The sequence below is a fragment of the Passer domesticus genome, chromosome 3, assembly GCF_036417665.1.
Source record: "Passer domesticus isolate bPasDom1 chromosome 3, bPasDom1.hap1, whole genome shotgun sequence".
NCBI classification, from domain to species: domain Eukaryota; kingdom Metazoa; phylum Chordata; class Aves; order Passeriformes; family Passeridae; genus Passer; species Passer domesticus.
Window position 1 is genome coordinate 48725930 of NC_087476.1, and position 24260 is coordinate 48750189.

The following is a 24260-nucleotide window of genomic DNA, read 5'->3' on the forward strand; positions in this document are numbered from 1 at the left end:
AAAGGAAAGAAAAGCCTATATTGATAGAGAAGCTATCCTTATTAATCTTGTTTAAAGAATTAATTACATTTACTGAAATCAAAGAATATTAGAAACTACTACTAAGTAATCTCACAATTTTCAGTATAGCATATTTGATTGACTTTTCCTGAAATGGTTTTGTTCTGGGAACTTGGGCATTAATTTGACAAAGCTTTGCAAACTAATTTACTGCCCAGAACGGTTTCATCATGACAACAAAGCCATTTGCATCATACAGAATCAAGCTGTACAATGCACAACCATTTTCAGGACCAAGTCCCACCTTTACACTCAGGAACCAATATCCAAACACATTAGAAATCACACTGCATTCACTGAGACCACTCAGATAAGTATTTATAACTGTAGCTACAGCAGGGCTTAAGCCTACAAATAGTTGTGTATATGACTACCTTATCTCAAAGAGCTCCAGACATTAAATTAATCTTCTCCCTCAATATGTGTCCCTGCTTGGCTTTAGCAAAACAGAAAGACTTTTTCTGGAAGTGATCAATAACCATAAATCAGATTCTTGTCATCCTGATCCTCAGGACCAGTTCTATATATTAACCAAGTAGACTTTAACAAATAGCCATTAAAATCATTAATCAGATTTAAAAGACTTCTCAAAAAGAGAGAAGATTGGAGTTGCTGAGAACCACTGAGCAGATTTCCCATCCCATGTGGGACGGGACAGTAAGTGAGCTGTGGTGGCCACACTGCAGCAACTTCTGAAAGGGTCTTTGTTCCCATCCTGGTGACTTTATTGAGGATTCACTGCCTTTTTGAAAACTAAGAAGTTCTCTTAATGGTTAAGAGACTATATAATTTTATCACAGGCAAGAAAAGAAAATTAGCATGTAATAAAAATGTTCTTGCTGGTTTTACAGAAAAAAAAATAAAATCTGATAAATCCTATAATCCTGATTTTCATATTCACAGTTTGGAACAAATGAGGGTAATCATATATATTCAGGGCTTTTCAATATAAACTGCTGTCCAAGTCCTCTGCATTTGTATTACATATAATTTAATAGAATAATCTTTGCATTACCTATTCCTTGGCTAAACTTATTTCTTTTGCCTTGCTTCCTACTATATTCTCCCTTTTTTTGCAAAATTAGTCCAAAGAGTTCTGCATTGCTCTTTGGCCTTCTGTATCTTTGTTTAATTTGTTTAGAAGTCTGAATACCAGAGCAGAAATTGTTCAAAAAAATAAGCCACTGGAGGTAGAGTGACTGTAAAAGACTTAATCAGAGATATTGAATGATTTTATTGGCAAAAGTGCTTTAAGAAGAATGCAAGGGTCTCACCTCCTTCATGCAGCCAGCACTAGCTAGCAAAAAAGATAAATTTATTATAACCAGAATGGCACATTTACAGCATGAATACTGAAATTTAGTATTTTGGTCCCTATATTACAAAAAACTGTCAAACTCTAATATTGTAAGTAATTTCTTAAAATATGCAACACCTTGAAACAAAGATTGATATTTTAAAAGCTGTGTCTGACAGGACTATACAAACTCAGACTTTAAAAAATAGAGCGAATCTATTCAATCAAGCAGTACTTCCCCCCGTCATGCTAGGTAATTTCCCACTGCTTTTAATGTATATTTCCTTGTTCCATAAAGAAAAGAGTGTACACTGATGCTATAGGTTTGAGGATGACAGATATCTGAAGTTACTTTTTATATTCCATATATTGCCTATAAAGTCCATTATAAGTAGGACTCTTGCAAGGAGCCTTGCATCTGCTTAAACAATTAATTTGAAGTTCTCTAAATCCATTAAATCAAATTCTAATTAACTTAGAGTCAATATCCCTTAGGCCTTATTCTACAAAACAATCCCGTTTAAATGCAGTGGTGAAACATATTTTTCTTAGTTGACTGAATGGACAGAAGAATAATGTGCTAACATTACATCCTTTAGTAAACTCAGTACAAAATTAATGTGCAACACTGACATTAATTGAAGTGATCTTAGAATCAGGTCCTGCTCTGCATGAATTAATGTATCAGACTTAATATACAAATTAAGTTGTATAAGTACAGATAAGATTTGAATCCACAATATTTCAAAAGCCTTGTTTTGACAGTTCTATTTTTCCTACATGCCTTCAAAAATTATTTTGTATGAGTTTGCATTACAGATATTTCCTACAATTATTGGTTTTTATGTGCTCTATATGGAACTATTGACATGAATACATAAAATTTAGGAGTTTCAGAAAAAATGAACCCTCCTTCAAATCACAAATATGCTGGTTCATATTTCAGAGACAAGGAGTGAACATCACTGAGACTCAGTCTTCAGTACTGAGGATACATGGTGTTTGAAACCATTCCCCTATGCCATGCAGAGAAGAATTGTGGTCTGAACAGTTCTGCTGGAGAAAAAGGAATATTCCAAGGAAATGTCTGTGAACAGTTTTTTAATGAAATATGAGTCAGTTGAAATTGGAAATTGAAAAAGACAGTGGTTTTCCTTAATGAGATCATGACAGAAACAAACATTTTCATTCATAATTGCGTTGAATTCTGCAAAAGGAAATAAAAAACTCCATGTAAGGAAATGAGAAATTAAGGTATAAAATACAAGAATTGTAATTAAATAATCTATGATGCCTGTAGCAACACTTTCCATAATCTTTTTCAAAACAGAAGCTATACTGCTGCATTTAATGTATGCTAGTTTAAATATTCAACATTATTACCTTGCTTAGAAAAACTTCATAATACATTACGATAAAGCAAGTCAAACCTTTCAGCAAAGCAAAATATTCAAATAATGTGATCTTTAAAGAAGTTAGCAGAAAACCAAAAGCATATTGCTTTAAATCTGTTCTTGGGGAATAATTTAAATGACTAACTATTTTAAAGTTGTGTCGTTTTTTTAAGGTAACAAACTGAAATAAAGCACAGTGATTTTTTTTATTACAGCTGTCTTTTCAGCCATATTTCTTTCCATTTGCAAATTAAAATGGAACACATTACTACCACTTTGTTGCTTTTTTATATTCCTTTTAATCAGCACTTCCATTTTGTTTCTCTAATTTGCAAATCGCCTTTTTTCAGAGAAAATAAATTATGTGCGTAATTTTACTCTTGACAAAATTGTTTACTCTTATTGATTAATCACTTTCCTGGTTTTGTCTATTATCTTAAACCATAAATCCAGGAAGACATTGAGTTACATTTGATTCTGCATTTTCCAACTTGAAATGTTTTTGCATTTGTAATGAGAAAACTCTGGCTATTTATTTCCAAAAGGCTGATCCAGTAATCCATCTCTACCCTAGAAAAACATTAAAAGTATACTTTCAAGTGCTTTGGTGATGAGGGTTGCTTATTTATTAGCCGAATTTGGGGCTGAAACACACTGCATCTGACAACAAATTAACAGAGAGGAATAAGGTTCTGTCAGGGATTGACAGAATAGAGACTTCCTCTATTTGTTCAAACAAACTGATCTCACTTTGCTCAAATTTAATGTGAGTTTTGCCATTATCTGCAATGGCACCAGACCTCAACCATTATTTTTCATTTCATTGTACATTATTCTAAATTATATACAGCCCACAGTGTTAAAAATTGTAACTTAATTTGCTTTCTATGAAGCAGCTTTTCTGACTAAAACAGAGCTGTGGCTCTCTAAGGCATGAAAAACACATCTAATCAAATTTATCTCTGTGTGGGAAAAAATATGGCAAGTGGATGACAAAGAATTATCAGCCAACATGACTTTGCCATTCTTTTAAGAAAATGTATTCCAAAGCTGACCCTGCTATGAATAGTTTTCTAATTTAGAATGTGTATTTATTTATGAAGATTTTAGGATGGGTCAAGATCGTTTCTCACATAACTCTATCAAAGTCTGCATATTAAAACATAGATGACTTGTGAGCATGATTTACCACTTATATCTGAAGTTGGAATCACATCAAAAGAAGTAGAGAAGTCCAAAGAGAGATGGATATAAAGGAACAGTGCATCAAAGTACTGTACTCATTGTTTCACCTGTAAGTGAAAATGCTCGGGGTTCTTTTTCCAAAACTAAAACCAGCACTCTCTCCTGAGCTTCACTGTACCTCAAAAAGGCAGCACCTCACAGAGAGCTGAAAGTTACTATTAGAATATATTGATGCACCATATAAAGGATCACATCTTATTAATTACATTAGATTACTGAAATATGACATGCAAAACCAGTAGAAAAACTTGCTGTTAATTTTAGAATAGAATAGAACAGAACAGTTCCACTGGAGGTGACTTGTAATGATCATCTGCCTGACCACTTCAGGACTGGCCAAAAAGTTAAAGCATGTTTTAAAGGACAATGCCCAAACATTTCTTAAACACTGACAGGCTACTGGATCTCAGGGACAAGAGATCAAAATCTCTCATCCATCTTACTTTTATTCTTCCTGCTAGATCGTATTTAAACAAAACTCATTTCCATGAACTGTGCATACATTAGGATTTTATATATCTAAAATCTTTCTGTTGGAAAAAGACTGGCTCTGTAATCATGTTCTATGACTATATGAATCCTGTGCATGGTCCACCCACCCTCCTGACTCAGTGTTCCTCTCTCTTCTATGTTTTCTAGATAGTTTTCTACTTCCTGTTCTCTTTCTGCTGTACTTGGCTTTCACAGTAAGATGCTGTATAAAGAACATTACCCAAAAGACACTCATTATAAGCCAGAGGAAAAGGAATTGAAAGTGCCCCACAGCAAACTCAGGACGTGTACTTATATATTTTCCCTATGAAAAGAAAAGGATAGGCAGAAAGAAAGCTATAAAGCTGGAATATACTTCAAAATTATGTTAGGAAGTAGCAAACAGGTATGTGTTAAATTCTGGAAACAAAAACCTTAAACACCATAGTTTAGCCATGGCCAAGGGCAAGACTGATTTAAAAAACATTATCTTATCTCTGGCTTCAGATACATGGGTACAATGTGAGGGTCAACAAATATCAATATTTAGATTACTAATTTCTATATTTGATCCAGCATAAAAGGTCTTAAAATCATGTTTATCTTACTGATAAGAAGTGACAAGATACTCACTGGTTTAACTGTGTTTCAGCATCAGTCTAACCTATTTCTGTGTGTTCGAAATCCAAAGTTTCACAAACTGATACAACTTGTCTTGCAAAGATGTATTTTCTTACTGTTCTTCCTTTTCTTTTGTTTCAGTATTCTTCTCTCTCTAGAGATGTAGGAAATTTCTGTATAGTTTCCTGCCTCCTCTTTTCTTTCTGCATGTCTTTCACAGATGTACAACAAGATGATGTACAAAGAACATTACCCAACATGCAAGACCTGATCTTTATAAACACAGGGAAAGGGGATAGGAAGCCAGCAGCTTTGGTGATACTCACTTTCAGTAAGGACTTCTGATGAAGAATTCTATCACCTTCTTTCTCTGAAATTTTTTTCCCAAATTCATATTTCTTTGTGTTTGCTTCCACAGCTTTAAACTTTATCATAATTGCCTCTCTCCCTGTCAAGAACATAAAGGCAGCTAAATGCAGACATAGTTTGCCTAAAAACAGAAGAGGTTTCTCTGACCTGCTTCACAGACATACATAGAAACAGAGCATAGATGTTTCAACAGTTATATCAGCATGATGGACTTTTCTTGATGCTTAGTATACATTCCTCTACATCACCTCCTTCTTATCAAAATGCAGCACACGTTTTTTTTATCCTTCCATCAGACCACTACTAGACATCTTCTAGAAGCAGAAACAGAACAGTAAATATAAAATGTAATTTATATTCAAAATAATCTCTTGTATTTTAGATTTATAAGCATTAATATTAGTTTTTTGTTATTGCAGCTCCAAGAAATATCACTCTCATTATAATCAGCAATGCACACATACAGAAGAAAATATGTATTGAATAGAAGATCAAATGCTCCTTAAGAAAGAGGGTTTATAGTTAAAGAAGGAAAAAATTCTCTCTACTTATCATAGCAATAGGATAAAATCTGGTCTTGAAAATCCTAACATGGTAAGGATTGTAATTAATTAAGTAACTTTTATGTTAGTTTGAAAGCACAGATTTGTGTTACATTAACAGAAATGTGTTACATTACAGTGGGTTAAATTTTTCTGTACTCAGTTGTAGTAACTAGTTGTAGTAACCAAAACTAGAACAAAGTGTCCAGTTTTTGTTTCTGTATTCCAGAAAATTTGATAGTGACCAATTTGATAATGGACTGATGAATGAACATCATCCAGACTGAGAATCAAAGACAAGCAGGCTCAAAACCCTTCAGCCTTTAAGGAAGGAACTTAAACAATTAAACAAAAAGAGTCAGTGGAAAAACATGGTAGCAGACTTCAAATAGATGGAAGTCTGGTGCATGTGGTTCTCCCATCTGTTAGGAATAGGACACAACACAAGAAAAAAAAAGATGCATTAGAGCAACAGAGACTTTGTTTTGAAATGAAAGGAGGGAGAAAACTCTGTGTTCTGCATGTAAGAACTATTAAACACTGGAAGAAATTGCCTCAGTGGCTCTTTCAAAGGGGTACTTTTAAAGAAGTAGACAGTTGACTTCTAAGGATGTTTGTAGCCGGATTGATCCTGTCCCAGGGCAGAACATGGCTGTTGTTAGGTCTTTTCTAGTTCTGTTATCTTCATGTCTGCAGTGTTATAGTTGTGGCATTTCCCACTGGCTGTTCGATAGCTCTGTTCTTTTGTGCAGACTGAGTATTGGAATATATTAGACTTTTTTATGCAATAATCAGCAAATGTCAGGCTTGAAATGCACACCTGTAACCTACTTGGACTACTCAGAAATCTTCAAAATGTCTGAATTAGACATATTCTTGGTTTACTCATGAAGAAGTTGAAGCCATAAGCAATTTGTGTTATCTGTCCATGACTGCATCACAAATTAATGGAAAATGAGGACTGAAAACTGAGTAATCTTCTGGATTTTATACTTCACATTGTAAACATAAGAGTAGGCCCAAAAGAACAAGAAAAAAAAATCCCAAACACAGAAAAAATAAACAGTGTCCCATAGATCATAGAAACTGCACTGTTCTCTCACTATTAAATACAAAAAGGTGTGTTTTGGAAGCATATCTTCCCCAAAAGCCCATATTTCTAGTGCAATTTCTTTTGACTAAATGTAACATTCACCCAGGTCAAAAAGAAAAATCTTTCAAAGTACCTTTAAACAACTGTGCAGAGTTTTAAAATATACACTCACTAAGGGCCCAGCAATCAGTCTTGGTTATTAATCATTCTGACAAAAAAATTGATTTTCATTTCCTTCTTTCATGTTGCATGGGAACAGCCTGAGGTAGATTACAAGATCTAAGAGAGATGATAAGGACAGTAAGAAGGCTTTTGAGAGACTCTGAGCACCTAGTGGATTACTGTCTGTTTAACCTTTTGATGAACTACTGAGTTTAGTTTTGGGAGCCTTGTCTGTTTAGCATCCTGATTTTCATTTCTATGCTGCTGAGATAGAATGTAGGGAATATAGCACTGAGGTGCCAGATGTAATCAGATGTCCTAATCCCAGCAGGACACTATAAATTTTATGTGTGTAATTCCACTAGAAAGTTGATGTGTCCATATTTTGTACCATATAAAAATGCTGCTAAATATCCCAATAAACAGTAAAACTTGAGAAGTCACTGGAATTTAATGGAATATTAAATCCTGATCAATACTTAAGTATATTCACCAAGCTTCTCTACCTAGTAACAAGGCATCCTGTGTGCCACAGAGGGATGCCTAGAAGATTATATAGTATTTTGTTCGACTTTTAAAAGTCTACTAAAGAAATAGTTAGTGCTAGAGACAATTTTTCAAAGAAAATATATTCTTGACAGATTTCACTGTCTTGCAGAGACAAAGGTTATCCTTAAAATAAATTAGTGTTGATAGACCTATGTCTCCCAAAGTATCACTCTGTAAAAAGTCATAGCCCTACTTCTGTATATCCTGAATTTATTCCTGTGATGGTTCCTAAACAAATGTTTCATTCTTAGTGTCTTAAACTCAAAATCAAGGAACCAAATCCAACAGTCCTGTTTAAATGCACGAAGAATCCCACTGATACATCATATGTTGCTTCAGGGTGGGGATGCTGGGCTGTGAGGCATTCTTATACCTGTGCACTGAACAATTACATGGGTAAAAAGCTAAATCAGGTACAAACCTGATGCTCATATTTTAGCAGGGTGCTAAAATTAAATATACTTTTAAAAAAACCAAACCCCAACACTTTTTGGGTTGACTAATGTTACTCCAAAAGTATTTTCATGTTTTTTGAAAACCAACAGGGAAAAATCTAGAATGTTCTGACCTTACTTCTGCATAAGAAGGTGTTCCTTGTCTAAAATGAAAACAATCCATATTTATTCAAATTCTTATTTTCACCTATCACTATTAGCCTACTCTTCTGTAACAATATGAGAGCCCCTCCTTTTTTTTAAACTGAAAAAACCCTCATAGCCCTCGCCAAAATAGACAAACTACAACTGCATAGCTGGGACAAAGTCGACTTGCACAGTCCTAGGACAACACACACGAAGTTTAAGGGAAGTGAAGTAGACTAAGGAGCACACGGTTCCCAGAAAACTCCGAGGGATGCTCCAATGCATTGTACTGCTGCCCCCTTAAGGACAAAGAACGCGAGGAGCTGCGCTGCTTGTCTTGCTCAGGGGCCTACAACTTCTGTCCTCCAGCAGGATTTTGACACAGTTCTCATGCCTTTATGTACATTACCACACTCAGTTGTGTCCCGTTTCCTCTCCAGGCCATGTTAGTGCGCTCTCGTGCTTTAAAGCTACATGATGTTAGGAGCCTGTTCTGCATGGAAAGCAGGTATGATGCAGCACAATGGAAACCAGAATGCTCCTTTTCCATAATTCTAAAAGGCTTTGACATATCAATTCTCCCACTTCACACGTTTCCTGCAGGTTGCTAAGGGTGCTGAGGGTGTGCAGAAGCCACTGCCTTCTCCTGCTGGCTCCATGGGGGTCTGTGCATCAGGGTCTGAGGGCTGGAGAGGGAATGTCCCTCCAAGCAGCCGCAGATGAAGGTTTGCTGGTCTTCAGGTGTGCCACACCACAAGCAATTTTATCTCTTTACAGAGTGACCAGTTATTAATTTCTCCTACTACGACAGGATTTGTGATGTTTCTCAATTTGCCAATTACCACATATTTACACAATAAAAGAAATTATTGTGATGCATAACTTAACCATGGGGCAACCTGAAAGAAATTCAGTTAGGACCTGACAGCCCAACAGTTCAACTTCAGTTATGTGGACACCTCTGGGCATCTCATGGTGCCATTGAACGTGAAGGATACGGCTGAAAGAGTGCTGTAAACACAGTAAGGTGCTTCAGTTTTTGCAGAGGATTTTCATCAAAGGCAGCTCCTTTCTGAGAAAGGCCCTAGAATGGGATGTCAGTATATTTAAAGAATTCATCTGAAAGGAAGAAACTGAGAGACAAAACACTTTTAAGACAAAAGAAAAAGAAATAAAATGTCGTGTATATATGCTGAAAGTAGACGGCCTAGACTATTACCATGTTTGTGCCACAAATACTGAAGATAAAGTGTTATTCTCTCACTTATCTTCTCTTTCCCCAGAACTGAAAACCAATTCTCTTCATTAGTATTCTCTCTATTTCTTGTTGTCAAACTTCTGATTTAATCTTCAGCTTCAGGTATCTGAAGTTTAACTTGCTGAATCCCTCCATGGGTGAATATTGTTCCCTACACAAAATGGTTTAAGATAAGTATGATTAGTACTATTGTGTTGTAAATTTTATGATTGCTTATCATTGCTATCAATATAATTGTCCAGCATTCACAAAATCTGGATGTTCAAGATTACATTCAGCTGACTGTGAATACAGTGATCAGAGGTTGGACTAGGTGATCTTTTAACCCAAAATATCCTATTATTCTATCAATGAATACATAATTTTCAGTATCTATTCAGATGTTTCAATACTTCAGTGTGTTAAGTTGGTTTTTTTGGTGAGTTTTTTGTATAAAATGCTTTATTGGCATACAAAGAAAATGCCATAACCTAAACACTATTTCGGAAGCTACCTGAATCCTTTTCAGAGGAAAAAAAAAAAAAGTAATTGGAATAAGATAGCTGTACTGATATAATCTGCAAGGCAGACAAATTTTATATAAGAATAGCATGAAACACTAACTGTGGGTGACCTTTTGGACCCTCTGATGTCAATCAAAATTGTGGCCATCAACTTCAGTAGGACAGGAACTTGCTCTGTGTTTTCTGAAGTGAGCAGCTTTAGGAAGGTAAATTGTCTTGTGCTTTCAGTTCCCAGCTGCTGCATCATCTGGATAGTTATTACCCCTATTGCGTGTGAGGTCCTGGATGTACTTTTTTGGTATGTTCGGGTTTCACACATGTTAATTTTTTTTAATGTATTTAGGCATATATGTATTTCTTTAACATATGTCTAAAACACATGTATGTATCATTATTTATACATAATTTATGGCGAGTATACATATATAATGTATGGTGTGGGTATATATTATATAGTATACATATATATACATATATAGACATATATTAGAAAGTATATTGATGTCTGTGGGAAATTCTGAGAACGCTTGAGGGAAGCTGCTGTACAATGGGCTTTGGTAAAATATATGTGTAATCCATTTCTATCTTGTTCTGACACCTTAAATGCTCATCCTGCCCTACTACTAGAATTTTTGAACTTTATTCCTAGTTTCTATATATTTTACTGTCTAGTTCATTTCTCAATCTGATACTGAATTTCTCAGTGGAATTTTTAAATGGATGTGAGAGGCCATGCTATTAAATTTCTCTCATCTGTGTCGACCTCAACATAGCTAACTGAATCTTAATATATAAGTACATTGTAGCTCTTAATATATAAGAAAATTGTATCTATTTACTACTTTAATGTATCTTCAAACATGTTTTTCTCTGTAATACCAAAGTATCATTAAGTGATCCTCCAAAACTCAAACCAAAATTTGATATAATCAAAATTTCTGGTGCACACTACTATGGTTATAAACTCCAGCCTATCCACCTACAAAGCACAGCACTTACAGCTGTGCAAAGGTAGACAACACTGGAAAAGATGACTTGTATTAAATGTTTTTTAACAATTGCTCTCAATTCAATTACCTTTTATACTATTTTATTTATAGCCATATAGAATCACAGAATTTCTAGGTTGGAAGGGACCTTTAAGATCATTGAGTCCAACCCATGTTCTAACACCTCAACTAGGTCATGGCACCAAGTGCCACATCCAGTCTTTTTTTAAACACATTCAGGGATGGTGACTCCACCACCTCCCTGGGTAGATGATTCCAGTATTTGACCACTCTTTCATACAAGAATTTAAATTCATACAAGAATTTTAAAAGAAAATATATGTATTTCTAATATATTCAACTAGAATTTTTCATGTTTTGTGAATCAAAACAAAGTTTTCATGGTGTCATTGGTCTACTGAGACAAAAGAATTGAAGAATAAGGAGGTCCTTCAAACAAGGCTGTCAAGCCCTGTTGTTTTAGCATCCTGAGTCCAGCCTTAGCTATATTCAAGTTCAACCACTGAGAACAAGCCTACCTCAATACAACCCTCATCTGCTCGCTTTTCTCCACATACAGTACTTTCTTTCAGACAGCACTTTCTTTCTAATTGCTCTACAGCATTATTTATTCAACAGATACCTATCAAAAGCTAATTTGTTTATGTATTCTGGACACAGACTGTACTCTTCTTAACATTATTCTTTTTTTTTGTTGTTGTTGTTGGTTGCCAACATTGTCAGTAAATGAAAATGTAGCTATGGAATTACCTATGGCATTTTGGTTTTTCCACAGCCAAAAGCACAACATAGTGTTGTTTACTGTATACAGTACACCCCGCAGGGACTTTGATACATAGGATCATAAAATGGCTTGCCTTGGAAGTGACCTTTAAGATCATCTGGTTCCAGCCCTCCTGCCATGAACAGGGACACCTTCCAGTAGACCAGGCTCCTTGGGGCCCCATCCAACCTAACTTTTAACTATTCATGGGATGGGGCATCCATGACTTCTTTGGGCAACCTGTTCCTGTGCCCCACCACCCTTATAGGAAAGAATTTCTTCCCTTCATCTAATAAAAACCTACCCTCAGTTTAAAGCCCTGTCCCTCTCCAGCTTTCGTGTAAGTTCCCTTAGATACTGGAAGGCTGCTGTAAAGTCTCTCTGAAGTCTTCTCTTCTCCAGGCTGAACAACCTCAGCCTGTCTTCATAAGAGAGGTGCTCCAGTCCTCTGATCATCTTTGTGACCCTCCTCAGGACTCACTCCAGCAGGTTGCACATCTTTCTTATGTTGGGGGTCCCAGAGCTGGACATAACAGGAGTGGAGTAGAGGGGAAAATCCCCTCCCTCACCCTGTTCCCCACATTTTTTTTTTATGCATCCCAGGACACAGTTGGCATTCTGGGCTGGAAGTGCACACTACCGAGTCATGCTGAGCTTCTCCTCTGCCAGGTCCTCGTCCTCAAGGCTGCACTCTGTCCATTCACTGCCCAGCCTGCACTTGTGCTTAGGATTGTCCTGACCCAGGTGCTGTATCTTGCACTTGGTTGAACTTCACGAGGTTCAGACAGTCCCACCTCTCAAGCCTGTCAAGGTCCCTCTGGATGACATCCCTTCCCTTCCCTCCAGCGAGTCGACTGCACCACACAGTTTGGTGCCATCACAAACCTGCTGAGGGTTCGTAACGACTTAGTAGAGTTTTTCTACTTTTATATATGCTAATCGTCCCCGGTAGGGCCCTTGCGGTGTGGCAACGGCTGTCCTGTCACTAACCAAGGCCTGCTCCCTGCTCATCAGATCCCAGCACACACGCCCCGAACACTGCCGGTCTACCAGGGGAGCAGGAGCCCTCTGCTCCCATGCCGGCTCCCATGCGCACAAAGCCGCGGCGGGAAGCGTGTTTTTCGAATTCGAGCGCTTGGGCACGCCTCCGGCCATCCTCCCTGCGTCCGCCCCTCCATCCCCGGCTCGCCGAGGGCTGTGCCGCAGGTGAGGGCGGCCCCGCCGGGGCGGGGCGGAGCGGGCCCAGGGTGTCCCCGGGCCCCGCTCCGCTCTGCCCGGCTCGGCTCCGCAGGAAGCGCCGCCCGCGCTCCTTCCTCCTCCCGCCTCTTTCTCCTCCTCGTCCTCCGCCCGCCTGCGGCGGCGGCGGCGGCTCGGCGATGCAGCAGCACTTTTCCCTGGCCGAGTGCGACGTGGTGGGCTTCGACCTGGACCACACGCTCTGCCGGTACCACCTCCCGCAGAGCGCACGGGTGAGTGCGGGCGGCGCGGCGCGGCCGAGGGAGCCGCGGCAGGGGCCCCGCTCCCGCCGCATGCCCCGCCGAAGGCAAAGCGCCGGGGCGCGGGGCGAGACCCCTCCGGCGGGGGCAGCGAGCCCGGGGCCGGCTGTCTCAGACATCCGCGGAAGATAAGAGAATCGCAAGTGCATCCCTCGCCAGGCGCTTCCTCAGCAGGCCTCTGTGCCCGAGCGGAGGGGAGAGCCATGTCGCGTTCCTTGAAAATGCTTCTTCTTTCCTGGCCGTAGCGGCGATGAGGAAAAGGTAGAGCCCGCCCGCTAAATCCGGAGATGCTGCAGAGTGAGGAGCCCGCAGCGCTTTGGACCATTGCGAACTTTCTGGTGCTTGTAATAAAACGCCGAGTTCAGAGGCAGGCGGCACCTCTGACTTAGCCCTGTGGTCTCTTTCGAAGAGAAATTGCTGCCTGTGCTGTGCGTTCCCGCCCTTGTCACTTTCGTTTTTGAACTCGCTGGTAATCTTGCATTGACTCGTCCTTCTCTGTTGATGTCACGACTCTGTTCCGGAGCTGTCTTGTGTCGCGGATGCTCATGGTGTCGCACTCTCCCCCTTTCTTTGTCTCCATTCACTTACAGTACATTTTGCACTGCACAGGACTCCCACGCTAATTGCAAGATAATTTCAGGATTTGGTATAGAAACAAATGTTTATGAGCTGTCTCATTTATTAATAGACATCCTGTGCTGAAAAAGTGCATTGCTTCCCTTAGCTATGTGTGAACTTAAGTGGAGAGGCATCTTGCTTCTGAAAGAGGATTCAACAGTAGCAATAAAATGTATGAGCTCTTAAATTTCTAGGTGGAAACTGTGTAACGCTAGGCTTACCTTCCGTATTCTTGCCATACACAAACATGTTCTTACTGACACAAATTCTGTCTGTTGAAGGCAAACATTAGACAATTGATAACTATAAGAGTTTTTTTTAAATGCTAACCAACCAATGAACAAAGTAGAGAAAAAAATCCCAAAACTTTTACTAAATTTGGTACACTCTTCATCTTCTCACAGGAGACAGAGGCATACTGACACATGCTTGTTGCATGCCTCCTTATCTCTTGGAAATAGGAAATACTTTAAAAGGTTGACAGGCCCAGCTGAAGATGTAGTTAGTTCTTACTATTCCAACATTTTCTTTCATAATTTTTCTTTCTCAGACGTTATTCATAGTTAATTCCAAGAGCATCTGTTGTAATTAAAGAAAAAAGGTCAGGGAACAGCTTTAATGAAAGAACCACAAGAAAAAGAGAGCAATTACTATTTTTGGGTAGTCTTTAAGGACATGGCAGCATCTCCGTAGAGCTTCTTGTAAAACTTTACCAGCACAGTACATTAATGCATTGCTGAGTGTCATGCTAGGCAATTTGAACTTAGAAATAATTGTTTATTCAGTAGTTGCCTATTTTCTTCAAAATTAATTCTTTCAAATGCTTTTAAAATGCCCCTAAGGATGAATGTTTACTGGTTTAGAAGCTGCTTGTTGAATCTCAGTAACATTTAAACATTTAAACACAACATTTAAAATTGAAAAACAAAAAGGATAATTGGGGAGGGGGAAATAGTGACTACCCTTTAAGTACTTACCATCTTGATTTCCCAACAGTCTTGAAGAACAGGGACTGTAAAGTAGAATGTTGTAATCTGGGTTGCATTGCACCAGAACTCTTGTATGTGTTCCAGTCGTGACTGAAATAACCTCAGGCACTATTTCCCAGTGGAGGCAGTGGGACAGGGCCCCTAGCTCCGTGGCTGGATTTTGCTTAGGAGGCATTAACACTTGCATCTTGCCACTTTTCAAGAAAGCAGTGTCTTTGATCTCACTTAACTGATATAATGAATGCAATTTTTTTTCATTTGTAGCTAATATATGATAGTTTTGCCCAGTACCTGGTAACAGAGAAGGGATATAATGAAGACTTGCTGACTCTAGCTCCAGACAGCTTAGACTTCTGGTGAGTACATTTAAAATAATGTCATTCCTTTACACTGTAACTTTTTTACAAAGCTCAGAAAACAGCTTCATTTATTAGGCAGTTGATGTTATGATTGTCAAGCCCAATAGATAAATCCAAAATTACAGTTTCTTGTTCTAAGAAGTATTTGTCATGAGATACTTCTAACATGGTATTTCGAAGAGGGAACTTAGCATCCAAGCTTGCTGTGTCTGTGCGTCTAGCTGTTTGGACACAAGCCTTTTAGTCTCACTTTCTTATTTTATGTATCATCTTTGTCTTCTACATTCTATTCAACAGTAACCATCAGATTTTAGTCATTGTTACGTCAATAGATGTCGTTTTGTTTGTGTAAGGCAGATTAATCCCAACAGCCTTCTGAGAAGCCACGGAAAGGTGACATGCCAACAAGTAGTCCTTGGGTGGCAAATCAGGCACAAAAGTGTGATAAAAAAGACTGAAACCCAAGTTCCTGCTCTGAACTCAGTCGTCTCTGAGCAGGAACTTAACTTGAATCTTGATCTTTTAACTTTATGAAGTTATTATCTAGGCTGTGGGGGTGGAGACTTGAAGGCCAAATAATCATTAGATGTAGATACACACGGATTTTTTTTTAAAGAATGTGTGTATTCTTGTGTAATGGTTTTTTACAATTCAGTATTTGACTGGACAATTTCCAATGAGATTGATTTCAACTTCCATGAGACAAGCAATGTATCTATTTATCATATTTTGAGGCCTATGATGCAAGAAATCCTTTTGTCAGCTCTAAATATCTTGGGTTTGGTCTCTTATTGAAACAGGAGGTTCATTAACATGGACCTGCAAGTCCACAGTGCTGGTAGCAAGTGTGTCATTACTTCTTGCGCAGGAGTCATTCCTGAAATGTTGGCGTCTGCTTGCCAGTCTGCAAGACAGACTCTACTTTTTTTTTTCCTGATAGCTCTCTGAAGGAGCTTGGAGGTGCTAAGGAAAGTCAAATCTCATTAATATATCACAGCGTATATTCTTTCCTTTGGGGGCCTCATAGAGGATGAAGGTGCCATTGCTTCCTCAGTCTTGTTTATTAATTTGTATTCTAACCGCTGAATTCTGAATTAATTTTTCAAAGAACCTAAGCAAATCTGGAAGATAAAGATTTATTAGGGAGAATTAGAAACTCTTGCCAAGTGTCTCCAATGCTGTCAGCTCTTCCCCTTGTTTGTGCTGGCTAACATGGCAATGCTTCTTGCTTCTGCTTCATGTGTTCTTAGCTTATTGAGTTGCCTGATTTAGAGTGAGGTTCTACCCCTCTTTTCTGTAATAGGTGGTGTAATCAATCAAGTAATAACTAGAGGAGTTACCACCAAAAAAAAAAAAACATTAATAGAAGTGACTTAAATATCATATTTCTTAGTTTTATATGTTTAGACCTTAAACCACCAACCAATCTATATCAAGTCCCTAAATTTACTGGACATGGAACTGGGTTTTTTTAGTAGGATATTGCTATGTAAGGAAAATCCAGTCCTCGTTGTAATAATACACACTTTCGTATAGAGAGAATTGTTCGAGCATGGATGTATTGGAAGGGTTGTGACTTGTTTGGTTTTCTGTAGCATCATAGCTACAGAAGCACCATAACTTCTGTAGCTGCATATCACTGACAGATAAGAAGACAGTCTTCTGAAAGCATTAATTTTTTGTTTCTTCCTTAAAATTAATTTATTCTTAGTTGCAAAGGCTTGGTGTTGGACATTGAAGAAGGAAACTTCCTGAAACTTGCAGAAGATGGAACAGTTTTAAGGTAATATTTTTAAATATATGTTGTATTGTTAAATACACTAACATTTTATCTCCTTTCTAAATGCGGTCTCTCAATTTTATAAATATTTAGAACACTTATTTCAGCATGCATTCATTTATTAGATGTAAATGATTAAATACTCTTTGGTATTGTGGTGCTTAGTTTCTTTTAATGTTACATATGGAATCTTTTGGCAATGTTTTAGTGTTAGCCGGTAGCAAATATCTCATTTTTAATAATGAGTCTGAGACTATGAGGACATGTTGATCTCAAAAGTTAATTAATTTTTTTGGTGGCTACCAATGTACTGTTTGTCCAGTTCTGCCAAAATCCTGGGTAAGGTTTTTCTTGGGATTGAGAGTAACCTGGCTTGGGAGGCAGTACTAATGACTAATACTAATGACTGGAATGACTACTTTCTTTGTGCTGTAGACATTCAAAATGCTGCAAGTTTACAACTTACAATTTAAACAGCCTGAGATAAATTATCCACAGAAGCTGATACATTCACTTTCAGAATTCTGGGGGGGTTTCCACTTAAAAGCTATTTTGCTTTCAGTCGTCACTTTCAGTAAATCCTTAGTGTTTCTTTCTTGCCTTCTTCTTTTTAATTTTTTTTTAATATAGAAGACTGCTATTTGGAATCAAAAATCTGAAAAGTAAATATATCTAAAATATATCAATCCTAGTTCCATTTCTCCCTAATTTTTTTTGCTGAATGAAAATCTGTGTAATTTAGAATGCAAGACAGACTCTACTTTTTTTTTTCCTGATAGCTCTCTGAAGGAGCTTGGAGGTGCTAAGGAAAGTCAAATCTCATTAATAGAAGAAAGAAATACTTCTGAGTCATTGCTGTGTATCTTAAAATTAATTTAATAGCATGAATTTTGGAGTACTAAATGCAGAAATCAAGATAACAAGGTATACCTCATTAAAGGGAAGAGTGGTACAGGGTTACCTCTCTTGGCATTGCCTGCATTTGCTTCAAAATGGGACCCAATTTCATGGTCCAAGTAGTTAATTTTTAATGCCTAAAAAGGCTTGTGTGTACTTACGTATTAAAAAGCTGCTTGCAGGGCTCAAACTAGCACTTTTCCATAGTTCTACCCTGCATTCTGTGATGTTGCAGGCTTCAGAATGATGTATAGGCTTTCTGCACTGTGCCTTATTGTGCAGTGTATATTGATAGCTCAAGTATAGCGAGTGTCCTGACACAATTGAAAACATTCGAGCAATACAGAGTGATTGTGTTAGCAGGTGAGGCACAGTAGCTGTGCCCCCAGCCAACCAGACCTTTGTGTAGTAAGGCCTTTATCAACAACTGGAATGTGTATGATAAAAGCTTAGTAGGTCCTGGGAAATTTCTAAGCTGTAAAGAGAGTCAGTTTTGATCAGCTTGCATGCACTGTAATTCATTTGCAGTGTGTTACTTTGCACAAGTTGTAATTTGGATGTTTCAACTCTCTTCTGTTTTGTTTTGGTTTTTTATTTATAAACAATGCATCGAACAGGGCAAGCCATGGTACAAAGAGCATGACAGTCGAAGAGATCCTGGAAATATATGGAAGGAAGGAGTGGAAGCATTTTAATACAGTCAGTGGAATGGTTTCACGCACAGGTAGCTATACTTTAGCATGTCCTCTTCTTTGAAATTGTTCTGGTCCCGTCAGTGCCTCGTACTCTTAGTTCTTAACACAGATTTGTAAAAATACTTGAACTGGGAATTACTGGAACGGGTAAATATATTGGGGAAGACTTGGTTTTTATGTTTTTTAACTTCTAGTACTAGAATTCACCTTAAATTTATTTCATGGTATTTATTTTATGGTAAGACAAATGAGCTGATGTTATAGGCATGTTTTGGTTGTAGTGATGGGCACAGTGTCTCTTGATGAAGTAGACTGATAGAACCAGTGTCATGATTTAACCCAAGTCAGCAACAGAGGATCTCACAGCTGCTTATTCACTCCTGCCCTGCCCAGGTCCACTGGGCAGGAGAATCAGAAAGAAGGGTAAATCTCATGGGTTGAGAGCAATTTATAATTGAAACTAAATGTTATATTAATAAATATACTAATAATTATTGTAATGATAAGGAGACAGAACATCAGAACCCAAGAGGAGCAAGTGATGTACAATACAATTGCTCAATACCTGCTTACTGTTATCCTATCTCATTTAGGACAAATCTTAAATTTTTCTTCATTGTTGACTTGTTGCCACCAGTCCCATTACTGGAGGCCTAGGTGCAGGTGCAAAGAACAAAGCAAGTCTAGAAACAAAACTTCTCCCCTTGCATTTGGAGTTCCTGTGTTTAAGATAGGAGTCACTTTGAAGGAGCTGTGGCTAGGTTTGTATTCATGCTCTGTGTTTCCTCTCTGTTTGAGTTTGATCGTGGCAGCTGAGAGTAACACAGGAAGTGATCATTTAAGTGATCATTTTGTTATGTAATGGAGATACTTTCCTTGAGATTTTGCTGACTGCAAATGCAATACTTATTCTAAACTGCAGGTAATCTTTTGCAAAACGAAGGAGGAGAGAGGTTTCCTGAGGTCATAGAGGAAAAGTGCTTTTCTTTTTCACTGAAACATGCACTTGGTCTCTGTTGTGAATGCTAATCCCCATTTTGCTGACTTGTTCTTGAATATACCTAAGAGACAGCACAGACAAGATCATGAAAAAAAAAATCACTGGTGAAGTAATTTCTCTTCTTGAGGAGACTTAGCTGAGCATGACCATAGTCTAAGAGGACATTTGCACCCTCTTGTAATTATGTGAGCACACTTCCCCTCGGGCCAATGTGCTGTCCACAGCATGTATGTGCAAAGTACATGAGTGTGTCAGACCTGTCCAAGTGTCGGTGAACTTCTTAAACACTTTACTTGTGTTTTCATTGCTAAGGAAATAGATATTTTGGAAGAGTTGAAAGATACTGTCCTGAATTAAAACTCATGGTTCTCCCCCTTTTCTTTCACCCGGGCTTTTAGAATTTTAAAATGTCTTATTGAAATCTCACTGCCTTCATATAGGTAAACAACTTTTATTTGCCAGTTATGACAGTCAGATGTTAGCCTTTGTTAACAGAGATTGGGAAACAGATAATACTTATAACCAGTAAAATCCAAATAGGAGCTTATATTATTACCTAAATGTAATTTTATTTGTGATTATAGCATACAATACAGGGGTGTTTAAAGTATATTTTTTAAATTATTTTTTCCAGCTAAATACTATTTGTATGATAATTATTTTGACCTGCCAGGAGCTCTTTTGTGTGCAAGGGTTGTGGACAGCTTAGATCAGGTAAGAACTGAATTGTTTGAAAATTATGTATTGCATTATCTTTTTCTTCCACCACCACATCTCTTACGTGCATTATTAAATGCATACAAATTGGGTAGTGAACAGCATCAAGGTCTTTTTCTGATTCCAATATGGCTATTCCATATTGGACTTACTGTATTAAAGTTGTCTCTGACGATAATTGTCAGCTACATGTCATGTTCAAACTAAAAGTTCTTCCACCAGAGGGCACAAATAAATAGGATACTAATGGAAATGTGCTGTTACCTCAAGTTTACCCTGTGGTATGCACAATGTAGTTCTTAAGGTCTCCTTCAATTATGCTTGATTCTACTTGAAATAAATATAGTATGTTTCCTGAATTACACGATTTGCTAATTTGCAAGTTGTTAAAGAGTGAATGAAGCTTCATTTCATCCTTTTTTAAGCTTGTTTTTGTCTTAAATATGTTGATCTTTGTCACAGATATAAATACATCTCTGGCATAGTATATTTTATTTTTTTTTCCTCTGATAAACAGTAAATTAAATTCTTAACGTGGAAAATACAATTGCTTGAACCTTTTTTAGTGCTTTTTAGGTAACTAGAATGTCCTAAATTCTGCTTTTGAAATTTGGTGGTAGTTGTTTTGTTGTGTAAAAGAAGATTTGAGTGTTTAACTTGCATGCAGCTGTAGGTAGGAGAGAGTTCTTCTCATAGAGTAATGGTGTTGGTGTCAAAAGAGTACTGAGATAGTCTTCTGGCCAGAGGTACCAAAGCGCTGCAGGTCTGAAAATTGTCAAGACTTAACCTTGTCTGCAGAGTGAAAATCCAAGCTGTGAGATGAGTGTCTGGGGTCTCATTGCATATTAGGTGGCTTACTGCTTTAGCCTTCGCTCCAAAATAGCTTGCTGAGTAGATTGCTGCCTAAGTCCAAGTGCTGCATGAAGAGTTAGCTAAAACTAGCTTATCAGGGAAGCATGCAGGACAGGTGCTCGGTAAGACTCTTAATTTTCTGCCTGATTAATCTCCTTCCCCTAAGCTGTTCACAGATTGGAAACCTGTTGCAGTTGTGACACCTATATTGTGTTTATATTTAATTTAGACTCAGCACAAATCACCCACTTATTAAGAGAGCAAGCACATCATAGCATGTGTGTAGTAAGTTTCTCATCCAGTTACGAGTTCTCAGGCTGGAGCGCTGACCCCGGATCAGTGCCATGTTCAGCCAGAGGGAATTAAACCCCTGCTGTTTCTCCAGAGAGCCATGAGAAGTGGGTTATGCAACCTCTTTATCTCCTAGCAGTTCTCAAGTATTTTATTGGATGTCAGCCCTGTTTCAACAGGAGGGCTACAGTAATTTCCTGGAAGGTTAGCATCAGCCACTTGAGAAAGATGCAAGGCAGGAGGTGGTCAGCCTCTTCAGCCCAGAATTCATGCCTGCAAAATGCTGCATTCTAAGGATTAGAAATCATCACATTTTCTTCTTCCACATTTCTCAAAGAAAATAGAGCCTTCTGTGTCCCGTTCTGTGAGCCTGCTTAAAAAGTGCTATTTTTTCTTACCATTTCCAGACAACATTATAGATTCAGGAAAGCTTTCTACTGGAAGCAGATGCAAGAATTACTATGTTTGGATTCAAAATGGGTTTGGATGTGAGTTGGATGCCGGACTACCCTTCACTGTTAAAAATGTATCTGTTTTTGCTGTGTCCAGAGCTAGAACTCTTACTGTTTTCAGACAAAGCATAGAAGCTTCTTAGTGTTTTTGATCTTCACACTGATGAGCTACACAAAACAGTGCTTTGTCTTGATGGTTCAACTAATAAAATCACACTTTGTAATCACACCAAACTCATGGTGGACTGGATGGCCGTGCATACAGTTTTCTCTCTGCTTTTTGGAATTGGTCAGTTTTTCCTTTATATCTTGTATGCAATGGCTGAAGATCTGCAAGAAATTAGTTTAAGTTATTTTAGTCTCCTCTGAGTTCAAATGTTTTGAAGGAAGTATACCCACTTTTAAACTAGTATCCATCTGCCTTCAAAACAGCACTCTGTTTGGATTCAGTTCACTGATTTTTTTTATTTTTTTTTAAGAGAAACAAGCAAAAACCCCAAAACTCCAGACTAATGGCTAAGTCAGCCACATGGAGTGTGAGGGGAGAAGACAGTTGAATCTATCTGTCTTGAGAAGCGTGCTAGCTTAGACTACTTGCATTGCCCCTAGAGAGATGGTCTCCAGTATCTTCTATACATAGCTTTGAATAATCACCCTTGGTTAGTATCCTTGGCTAGCTGAAGCTGACATATGAAACCTTTTCTCTTTATTAGTTCTTATATGTATTTCTGTAGCAGTTTGCTATAGGAATGGATTAAAAAAAAAACACTGAAAGCCACAGCACCATATCTTTCCTGCCCTTAACTTGTAGAGCTGATGGAGATAAGCAAACTATGCCTGTCAGTTATGCACAAAAGACCTTGTTTGTGTGGCTTGCTGATTGTGAAAGTGAAGGCAGACTGTTCTCTGGAAGCCTCCATGACAGGTTTGGACTGAAATAGCAGTTTGCTTCAGTATATATAAGCTACATGGTTTTTGTTTTTGTTTGGCACTGATAAGAGTTTGGGTTTGGAGTTTTTTTTCAGTTTCTGAATATTTCCCTCTTTACAAAATGCTTTATGCTTACCAAATGGCTCATTATTCAGGTATCAGTGCAGGTTTTAATGCAGAGAGGGCAGCAGTGCCCTGAAACTGCTAACAGTTGCCCTGAAATTTATCCTGATGTGGAAGGCCTATGACAGCATTACAGAAATACTTTCCATGACACATAAACTCAAAGACTATACCACTTGCTTTACTGCTGCCAAATTACTGTGTAACTGAGCACCTCTTACAGGATCTGTAGCTAATCCTCTGCTCTGTAATACTGCCTAGCTGTGTAATTGCATCTGTTTCATTCATCACTATTAAAACTTGTGGTGTTTGAGAGTGCTGTAGGGCTCAGCTGGTTAGGGTTTTCCTCTCCCATGTGAGAGGCTGAAGGGGAAGCTGAGGTCAGCTGGAGCTCTGCTGTGCCTGGGAAGCTTTTTAGGAATGGCAAAAGACTGTTCACAATCATAGTTACCTTCCCTTGTCCTTCTACTAGAGCTGGGGTTTGGCAGTCTTCAGAGCACAATGCCATGAAATACTGCTCAGCCAGGCTTCTGGATGAGTATTTTATACCATGTTTGGGGTAGGGTTCTTGGCAGAAGGGCATTTCCTCTAATTATAGCAAAGGGATTTGCCAGTTCTTAAGGTGGAAGGTGATAATGTCAACATGCTAGTTAAGTTCAATATCTGCAGCCCTGGACTCTTCTTTTTCCCAAACGTCAGTGGGATGGGATGCTCATTCTGTAAGTTGCTGTTATAGCTGATGCCCCTTTTGGCTGTAATGTTTAAAGAGTTCCTCACAAATATTCAGCATTTCTCCTTTTCCCTTCCTCCTCCCATCGTAACCATCTAAGAGAGTCATAACTTGTCTGCAGTTACCCGCAGTTAATCTGGGTACTACTGAATCCTGATGTCCTGAATCCTACTGTCTTAAGGCTGTCTTATTCCATATAATGTTGTTAATTCATAGCATTTCTGTCACTGTTTCAATATGAAAGCTTGTAATAGCTGATACTTGATATAATGACTAGGTTCCTTTTGACACTTACAGCATGATGGTCAGAAAAAATATGACTTCTGGAAGGACATGGTGGCTGCTATCCAACATAATTATAAAATATCAGCTTTTAAAGGTAAGTGGGTTCACTGAAGACTCACTAGAACAGC

The 24260-nt window shown here is 38.2% G+C and overlaps 1 protein-coding gene and 1 long non-coding RNA gene across 2 annotated transcripts in view; one reads left to right on the forward strand and one right to left on the reverse strand.

Moving 5' to 3' along the window:
• Window positions 1–754: 754 nt before the first annotated feature.
• On the reverse strand, window positions 755–12984 carry LOC135296539 (uncharacterized). The gene is made up of 4 exons (XR_010358622.1): window positions 12223–12984; window positions 5415–9793; window positions 5101–5299; window positions 755–2564 (listed from the first exon to the last, which is right to left on the reverse strand). It is a non-coding gene; the product is annotated as an uncharacterized LOC135296539 (long non-coding RNA).
• A 103-nt stretch (window positions 12985–13087) lies between these two features.
• The window catches only part of NT5DC1 (5'-nucleotidase domain containing 1), a 125524-nt gene continuing 114351 nt past the window's right edge, over window positions 13088–24260 (forward strand). Inside the window, exons 1-6 of the mRNA XM_064412981.1 lie at window positions 13088–13387; window positions 15286–15377; window positions 17092–17163; window positions 18675–18781; window positions 20387–20466; window positions 24145–24226. Coding sequence (XP_064269051.1) covers window positions 13295–13387; window positions 15286–15377; window positions 17092–17163; window positions 18675–18781; window positions 20387–20466; window positions 24145–24226 — 526 coding nt within the window. The 5' untranslated portion in view covers window positions 13088–13294. The remainder of the gene's footprint in view (window positions 13388–15285; window positions 15378–17091; window positions 17164–18674; window positions 18782–20386; window positions 20467–24144; window positions 24227–24260) is intronic.